Genomic DNA, 9,747 nt, shown 5'->3' on the forward strand with positions numbered 1-9,747 from the left:
CAGGCCCCTCTCATGGAACCACACAGCCAAGCAACAGCGCCCGTGTGGCCCACTCTGCGTTGCCTGGGTAACTTGAGAGGTGCGGTGAGGTCCCGACCCTCAGCCAGCCTCTGATTGTTAAGAAGCCTCTGCAGACAGCCTTTGGTCTACGAAAGCCCTTTTGACCCCGTCCTCTCATGTGACATATATCCCAGCCCTGGAAGAAAGGCAAAGCCAACCAAGCACTTCCAAGTTACACAGGGGGAAACTGAGGCTCTGAGAGGCTCTACACCAGCACAGTCAGGCTCTGGAGCAGGCTGCCTTCCTCCACCTACCCAAAGGCACCCTCACCCCTTGGTGTCTTCTGCACCCTCCCTTCCATCCCTGGCTGGGTGACCGTGGGCAAGGCGTTTCCCCACTCTGAGTCTTCATTTTTAAAAGTATTGGTCTCAGAGTTCTCTTTTGGCCCTTTCAGCCCTAACACTCTAGGATTCTATAACCCTTCTCTGGAACTCCAGAGAGAAAATGAAAGCTGTAGTGCTCTGCAAACTGTAAAGTGCTGTACAGACAAGAGCGGGGTTAATGGCAGCATTCAATGGGTTTTCTGGAGAAGTCTTCAGCAGGCAGCAATTTGCCCTGGGGCTTCCGGAATCAGGCAGACCCAGGCTACACACATATTTGCTGTGTGACCTTGGACAAGCCAGTCCCCCTCTCTGAACCAGCTTTATTCTTCTGGGAAGAGAAGGGACAACCACATCTACCAGGCATGGCTAGCATGAAGGTCAATGTGAAAGGAACCTGCCGTGCCTAGACCACCCTGGTTGCTCAGGGGTTTCTGATCCAGGAGGATATTCAGGGCTGAGGGCTCACCCAGCTCCTGAAGCTAAAATCCACATGCCTTGGGAAGGAAGTGGTCACCAGCTTCAGGGTGATTAGAAACAAGCATCGATACTACGGACCTAAAAAAAGTGTCTGGAGCAGTTGTCGCTCACTGAGGCAATTTGGTGTAGGAGCCAGACTTCCTGTGTTCACGTCTCAGTGCTGATGCCTACTTGCTGTGTGACCCATGGGGCCTCAATCTCCCTCATGTACAATATGGGGATCTTCACAGAACCTCGTAGAAACTCGTGGAACCTGCCTCCTGCAGAAGTCGTGAGAATTACAATAGGTCATGGCTGAAAAGGTCCGAGCCTGTAAGATAGCTCAACTCATGCAGCGCTTCTACGCTTTTTGGTAAAAAATCAGGGGCGGGGACGGGAGGATGAAGACATGGAACATAGGGAATTTTTAGGGCCGTGAAACTATTCTGTCTGATACTGTAATGGTAAACACATGACATGATGCATTTGTCAAAATGCATGGATTGTACACCACAAACTGGGGGCTCTAATGTGAGCTAGGGACTTCAGTTAATAATAACACAGAAATATTCCTTCATCAATCGTAACAAATGTAACAGGAACGTAAGATGTTAATATTAGGAGAAACAGTGTACAGGGTGGAGAGAGAGTATATGGGAAGTCTCTGAACTTTCTGTACAATCTTTCTATACATCTCAAACCGCTCTAGAAAATCGTCTATAAAAATGTAAAAAAAAACATTTTCTATCATTGCCTCGCGCACACACACACTAATCTATACTCACACGTGCACACAGGCATGCACACCACATGCACACACACTCATTCACACACATAAGCACACACGTATGCACACACGGTCACAAGTACACACACTCACATGTATATGTAACTGAAACATGTTTCTTGAAATAATAATTAATCATAACATTTGCAATGCGGTCTGATATTTTCTTTTTTAAAAAGAAGGCTGACAAACTATAGCCCACATTCCAAGCTGGTCCATGGCTGTTTTTTGTACAACCTGTGAAGTTAGAATGGTTTTAATATTTTTGAAGGGTTGTAAAAAAATAAAAACAAAAAAGACCATGTAGTAGAGACCATCTGTGGCCCTCAACACCTACAATATTTAATATCTGGTCCTTTACAGAAAAGGTTTGCCGACCCCATTCTCTTTGATTCTCTTCTATTTTGTTCCACCCTGTCCTTCCCTCCCCTCCCCTCCCCTCCCTTCATTTCCTTTCCATTGGTTGCACTTACTAAAGGTATTTCCCCGATCCACTAATGAGTTGCAAACTTCAGCTTGAAAACCTTTGAATTAATGTGAGCTTCAGTCTTTTCACAGACAGAAGGACGAATGAGGTGGATAAGCAGTGGACAGAAAAATAAACAAGAGGAGGTAAGACAGCAAAACGAATAAGGTCATCTCATCCACGTGACATCTTGGCCAAATGAGGTCTCCTCTCTGAGTCTCCGATCCATCAGCTGAGACTGGGATCCCCACCGCCTGCCTCTGAAGATCGTGCTGAGGCTCGGTGGGGTCCAGCAATGTCATCTGCGGCTGGTGCTGTTCTTACCAACAGCTCCGTTCCTTACCACTTAAGGAGACGCTGCGCCCTCTGAGAGCAGGGGTCTGTCCGTTTCAACACCTAGCCCAGGGCCTGGCCCAGAGGAGCGGCCCAATAAATATTTCTTCATGACGATGGTGACAAGTGAGTGGCATCCAAGGCCCTCCACGACTGGACTTTGGCCCTGTCTTCAATCAGACCTCCACTTCCCCCGCCCAAGCAGCCCCTCGGGCCCTTCCCACCTTGACAGACTCTCCCCTCCTCCTCCTGCAGCCCTGCTCCTCCTCCAGCCCCCACCCCGCTGCTCCCTCTGCCTGACAAAATCCGAACTCCTAGCCCTCGGATGAGGCTCCTCTCGATGCCTCCGCTTGGCCGCCCTTAGCAAGTCACTGACAAGACTCTTCTATTTCCACGCCCAGGCTTTGGAGCCTCCAAGACTCTGGGTCCACATTCCGGCTCAGTCACCATGAGTTTGTGGGCAGTGACCCCTTTCTGGGCCTCTGTTACCTTGTCTGGAAAACGGGCAACACATGCAGCATCATGGTGACGATTCAAAGCCCCATGTGCAGAGAGCTCCTGCGCATGTCTGGCTCTAAGTGGCCACAAGGATCTACTCTGGTGGCTGGGTTGGGTGGTTTCAGACCACGGGAGAGGGAGATGCGTGTCCCCAGGCTTGGAGGCAGTGTGAGGTGAAGCAGCATCTCCTTCATACCCAAGCCTGGCTTCAGAACTGGCTGCAGAGGGAGAGAGGGCAACCGGGCTCCTTTCACTGACGACCTATGAGCCAGTTGTCTACTTTCCTGTTCTCAACCAGCCCCTCGTGTAAGAAGAAACACCCACTGTAAGAACGACTTGCCCACGGCGGTGCTCTCCTGAGACACAGCGCCCTCCCTCAGCCCTCAGGCCCAGTTATCACCCCTCATCCTGCTCTTTAGGAGTTTGTTTCCCTTTCAGAACCACCCCTGACATGCATCTTCTCCTGGTTGCACCCGGATGCCAGTGTTTAGGGGGGGCACATCTTGTTCTGTGCCCAGCCGTGGCCCAAACCTGGAGACAAGAAAGCCAGGTCCTCACCTATCTCTGCCTCTGCCTTCAATCACCTGCCTTGTCCTGGCCTCAGTTTCTCCATCTGTGTACAGGGTACAGTGCTGGCTGCATTACCCTCTACACAGGGCTCTGCAGTTTACAAAGAATTATACTCATGCCACATGACAGGCCTCTGGAGTTGGCTGCTGCCATCCTCATTTTATAGTAAAGAAAAAGAGGCTCAGAGAGCAGAAGGGGTTAGCCTGGAACCACACAGCAAGAGAGAGGCAGAGGTGAGATTTAACCCACACGAGACCCCCTATCCCTAGTCCAGGGAGCATCCCACCCTGCCACGAAATGGGAAGGGAAAGGGGATGAATCTTTTTTTAATAATTTATTTATTTTTGTTGTTGTTGAGAATATACACAGCAAAAAATACACCAATTCAAGTTTCCATATGTACAATTCAGTGACATTGATTGCATTCTTTGAATTGTGCAATCATTCTCACCCTCCTTTTCTGAGTTGTTCCTCTACCATTAACATAAACTCACTGCCCCCTAAGGTTCCTATCTAATCTTTCAAGTTTCTCTTGTCAATATGATCCCATATAGACAGATCTTAAAAGAGCATAATGCTTAAGGCAGGCCTGTTTTACTTGTTAAGCTAAACTATTGCTTGGTTTTAAGATGACTTGAGGGGATATTTTTGGTTTAGGGTTTAAAGATTATCTCAGGGCAGTAGTTTCAAGGGTTCATCCAGCCTCCGTGGCTCCAGAAAGTCTGGAGTTCATGAGAATTTGAAATTCTGTTCTGCATTTTCCACCTTTTGATCAGGATTCTTCTATGGAATCTCTGATCAAAATGGTCAGTAATGGTGGCTGGGCACCATCAGTTCTTCTGGTCTCATGGCAAAGGAGGCAATTGTTTATGGAGGCAATTAGCCACACATTCCATATCCTCCTCTTATTCCTGACTCTCCTTCCTCTGCTGCTCCAGGCAAAAAGAGACCAATTGTTGTGCCTTTGATGGCCGCTTGCAAACTTTTAAGACCCCAGGCACTACACAATGAACTAGGAGGTAGAACAGAAGAACTAAATGCGTTATTAGGCCAATTAACAGGGATATCTCATGAAACCACGAAAAAGGGGATGACTCTTTATGAGGTACCTACTATTTGGCAAAGTAGAGGGTCCAAAAAAGAAAGAGGAAGACCCTCAATGAGATGGACTGACACAGTGGCTGCAACTATGGGCTCAAGCATAACAACCATGGTGAGGATGGTGCAGGACTGGGCAGTGTTTCATTCTGTTGTACAGAGGGTTGCTATGGGTCAGAACTGACTGGATGGCACCTAACAAAAACTGTGTGCCTTTTGGGCACTGTTATGGAGTGAATTGTGTCCTCCCAGAAAATGTGTGTCAACATGGCTAGTCCATGATTCTCAGTATTGTGTGATTGTCCACCATTTTGTCATCAGATGTGATTTTCCTATGTGTTGTAAATCCTACCTCTATGATGTTAATGAGGTGGGATTAGCAGCAGTTATGTTAATAAGGCAGGACTCAATCTGCAAGATTAGGTTGTTTTATATCAATCTCTTTTGAGATATAAAAGAGAGAAGCGAGCAGAGAGACATGAGGACCTCATATGACCAAGAAAGCAGGACCGAGAGTGGAGCGTGTCCTTTGGACCTGGGATTCCTGTGCTGAGAAGCTCCTACACCAGGGGGAGATTGATGACAAGAACCTTCCCCTAGAGTCAACAGAGAGAGAAAGCCTTCCCCTAGAGCCAGCACCCTGAATTCAGACTTTTAGCCTCCTAAACTGTGAGAGAATAAATTTCTCTTTGTTAAAGCCATCCACTTGTGGTATTTCTGTTATAGCAGCACTAGATGACTAAGACAGGCACCTTCCCGCAAACCACCCAAAGAGGTTTTCACAGATGTGGAAACTTAGGCTTGGTGCCCAAGGTCACACATCTAGGGCAGGAGAGGGGCAGGATTTGAACATGAGGCTACTTGAATTCCAGAGCTCCTCCCTCTGCCCCCAGCTGTCTCACATCCATTGTTGTTGTTGTGTGCCATGCAGTCGATTCTGACTCATAGAGGCCCCACGTGACAGAGCAGAACTGCACAATAGGGTTTTCTTGGCTGCAATATTTATGGAAGCAGATAACCAGGTCTTTCTCACGCAGAGCTACCCGATGGGTCCAAACCGCCAACCTTTCGGTTAGCAGCTGAGCACTTAACCATTGCACCACCGGGGCTCCTTGCCTCAGATCTAGAAGTATTTAAAAGTGTCATGTGAATGTGGGACAGTCTTGCCTCCACCAAGCCCCCCTCCCCAACAGGGCCTGGATGCCTGGGGAAATCAGTCATGGTCCGGCTTCTCCTCATTGCCAAAGTGAACCTCCAGATCCCAGGGTAGGGGGCACAGACCAGAGGCCCCTCATTCTGCCCAGTTTTCCCTCGACCAGGACACCCAAGCGTGTTTCAAGAGAAACGGCCCCATCTGGTTCTAATTCATTTACCCTTAATTAATCAAAATGTTGTTTTGTAAGAGACACTAGATCCAAGCCTTTTTCAAGCCTTTTCTTTCATTCTTTTTTGTCTTAGAAACAGAAAAATTGGGTTTCATAAAAAAAAAAAAAAAAAAAAAAAAACAGTGACGCCGGAGCCTGAGGAAGCACAAGTCTGCGGAAGCGGAAGCGAGGTCCTAAGAGTGACCACTAGGACCGGGTGAGGGAGAAAGTCATTCCTCCTGACCTCACAGACCAGATCAGAGGCTGAGGCCAAGGACTCGGGCATGGTGGGCAGGCTGGGGAAGAGCAGGGAGGGGTCAACCCTCCAGGCTGGCAGCTCCTCAGTGTCCCCAGGGTTCCCAACACAGAGCCTGGCACAGAGGCTGCCCTTGTTGACTGAACAAGTAAATGAACGATTGAATGAATGAAGCACTACCAGTACCCAGGTGCCTCCAGGACACTTCTCCTGCCAGAGTTAGACCAGAATATCAAAGCTAGTCAGACCTTTGGGGATCTCGTGCAGAATTTTCCAAGCAGATGTCTCATGGAAAATGGTCTCTGATGTGTAAGTTTGGGAAAAGTCGCACTCTCTGTCCCACCTCTTTACCATGCATGCTGTGATGAGTCCTTCAGTCAACAAATCTGCTTAACCCAGCATTTTCCAAACCTATTTGGCCATAACTCCTATGAACACCGTGCAGAATATGCTATGAGAAGGGTTAACCTAACCTCCGCCCCAACCCCAGTGCCAATAGAGAATCGGAGGCCTTGGAGGGTGGGGGGTGGGGGGGCTCACTTGACAAAGGTCACACAGCACAATGGGATTGAGGGTGGGACTGAAATCCAAAGCCAGGGTCCCCTAGCTTCAGGCTATCTCCATTACACCCCACTGATAAATGGGATCACAAGGGTCTCTCTGAAGACACTGGGCAGGTGTGTGTCCCGGAGGCTGGAGATCAGCTGCTATGGAAGGGGCCCTGTACCAAACGAGGCTATTCCCTGACCTCCTCACTCAGCTCCTGGGGAGGTGGTGGTGAGTTGGGGAGGGGGAGAGGGACTGGAATTTTTCCTTCCCTCCCTCCCTCTCTTTTCTTCTTCTTCTTCCTCCTCTTCTTTTTTTTATAACACACACACAGACAGGCAAGCAGGTAAAGATGCATAGATAACACGGAGACCCCCATCCCTCTCCTCTGCTCAGTGTCCTTCCTCTGGTCTCTCCCCCACTTTCCCCGTTTCTTTTTTCTCCTGCACCTGGCCCTGTGCCACTCGTCTTCTCTTTCTTTTATAACTGAGAAGAACCTTAAAAATCTTCTATACCAGCTCCTCTGCAGATGAGGAAACTGAGGTTTTGAGCAGGAAAGATCATCATAGCTTAGGAGACATCTTCTCAATGCCATGTCAGACAGATGGAAGTTCAAGGCCTGCTTTGCTACTCACCTGCTGTGCAACCTTAGACAAGTCAGCTCCCCACTATGAACCTCAGTTTCCTCATCCATAAAACGGGGGCATGAGTAGCTTCTCCCTCAACTAGGCTGATGTGAGTAGCCAAGGACAAAATGGCCAGGAAATGAGAATGACTACTACTTCCATGAGCTCACTAGGGGCCTGCTGCTCTGCTAAGCATTTAACACAAACACACACATTTAGCCCTAACTAAAACCTTCCCCATGAACTGGTCCTTAAGTTTATTATTCCCGCTTTAAAGATGAGTCAATGAAGAGAAATTTTGATTTTTTTTTTTTTTTTTTTCTTTTCAGAGCTGAGAAGGATCTTAGGGATCTTCTAAAGGACCCTCAGATGGGTAAACCAGTCCTTGGAGAGGCAAAGTGACTTCCCCATGGTCACTGGCTGGTAACCAGGGAAGCCAAGATTTGAACCCAGGCTGACTGGCTCCAGAGCCCATGTTCTTAACCATTCACAAAGGAGTGCCCCCATGGTGTCCCACACTCCCCCCAACTCACCTAAAAACCCACCCACCTCTCCACTCCCTGGGTCCCTGTGTCCAGTTACACCAGAGTTTGGACGCCTTGGGTCACAGACTCCCCAACCCCCCTCCATCCAATCCCACTTCGCAAGTCTCCCACAAGCCTCTCTCTGCCTCCTGCTTCACTCCCAGGAGTGATTTTGTCTATGTAGGGTTTTTTCACTCAAATAGACTAGAAGCCCCCCAACGGCTGGCCATTCTCCCTCGTTCTTTCTCCCGTGTAGCCTTGCTCAGGCCCAGCATCAGAGCTGGAGAGAGAGAAGGCACTGGGTCCTCCACTCGCCTGCTGTATAACTTTAGTAGTTATGCAACCTCTCTGAGTCTTGGCACCTCGGCTTTATAAAATGGGGTGACCTCTGTGCCATGAAGATATAGAAGGGATTCAATGAGATTGTGCTGGAAAGCCCTTGGCACAGGGATATATTCAACTGCTGGTTCTCAGACTGGACACTAGAGCAAACGGGCTGCCTGCCTAGGGAGGAGACCTGCCACTGGCTTGCCTGCCACAGTCAACTTCCGCTCTGCAGGGACAGCCTCAGACCCACCTCCTGAGCACTGTCTGCCTCTCACAGCAAGGGGCTGTGGAGTGAGAGGCCAAGGGGCTCCTGGCATTGCATCCCAGGCACATTTATCAGCTGAGCCTTGGTTCATCTTTCCAGGGGCCCTAGGAGTCAAGACGGAAACATCAAGGTGCTTGGGGGACTGGACCTCTTCCAAGTCATCACCAGCAGAGGTGGACTCAGGCCTCATTCTGTCACCAGAGGAGTGGCCCACCAAGGACCACAGCCTGCTCAGAGGTGCCACCATGAGTCAGGGTCTGTGATGGGGCTGGACTCAGGCATCTGGACTCCCAGCCCAGGGTTCTTTATGTCACCTCCTGGCTCAGCATGGAGGCTTGAAATGGTTTCTGAGCCACTAACTCTGTCCCCTAGTCCCTGTGACCTCTAGGATGGCACTTCAGGATTCTCTTCTCTGCACAGAGCCACCCGTTGCCTCCCGCAGTGTTACCAGTACAGGGCAGTGGCACAGTGAGTGTGCTCTGCCAGCCCCTTCTTCCTGGAGAGCCTCCTTGACCCCGCTCACTCAACGGATCTCTTCCTGGGTGCCCTGAGGCCTCAGTCTCCCCCTGTAAAGTGGGACTGACACCATATCTGGAGGAGCCAATGGACCAGGGCGCCAGGCTCTGGGCTGATGCCCAAGGGCCATTTCCGGCCTGCAACTCTGTGCCTGCCCCGGCCGCCCTGCGTACCTTGCTTCTTCCTTCGGTTCAGGGCGAGCATGTCCACGGCGTGGGCGACGAGCAGCAGCAGGCAGAGTGGCGCCCGCATCTGGGCAGTCTGGTCCGGGTGGGCGTGCGGGGCTCCTGGCACCCAGGCAGTGCCCTCGGGAGCTCCCCGGGCGGCCCCACAGCCCGGCGGCGACCCGGCGGCAGCGCGGCAAGAGGGCTGCTCGGGGTGCACCCGGCGCATCCGCGGGGCGCGGCGTCGGTGCGGTCGCCAGGGACCCGCCGTCTGCCCAGGGGTCCACCGCTAGGTCGAGTGAGGGCGTCGGCAGAGCCTGGGCACTGCCCTGGCGGGGAGGAGCCGGCGCCGGGGGCGGTGCCTTAACCCGCTCGGGGCCGGCGTCGTGCAGGGGGTCTCCAGGCCGCAGCCAGAGGTCCGTCTGTCCCGCTGTCCGCCCCCTCCGCACTGTTCTACTCACATACCGTTGCCAGCTACAGAGACAGGCGCGTGCACACCCTCTCTCTCTCTCTCTCACTCACACACACACACAGACATGCAGGTACAGATGCTCAGACACACGGAGAT

The 9,747-nt window shown here is 50.9% G+C and overlaps 1 protein-coding gene across 1 annotated transcript in view; it reads right to left on the reverse strand.

Moving 5' to 3' along the window:
- RSPO4 (R-spondin 4) overlaps positions 1–9,267 on the reverse strand; it is a 62,991-nt gene extending 53,724 nt beyond the window's left edge. Inside the window, exon 1 of the mRNA XM_012559579.1 lies at positions 9,189–9,267. Within this exon, the coding sequence (XP_012415033.1) occupies positions 9,189–9,267 (79 nt within the window). The remainder of the gene's footprint in view (positions 1–9,188) is intronic.
- Positions 9,268–9,747: the final 480 nt, after the last annotated feature.

Source organism: Trichechus manatus, unplaced genomic scaffold, assembly GCF_000243295.1.
Source record: "Trichechus manatus latirostris isolate Lorelei unplaced genomic scaffold, TriManLat1.0 scaffold00008, whole genome shotgun sequence".
Lineage (NCBI taxonomy): Eukaryota > Metazoa > Chordata > Mammalia > Sirenia > Trichechidae > Trichechus > Trichechus manatus.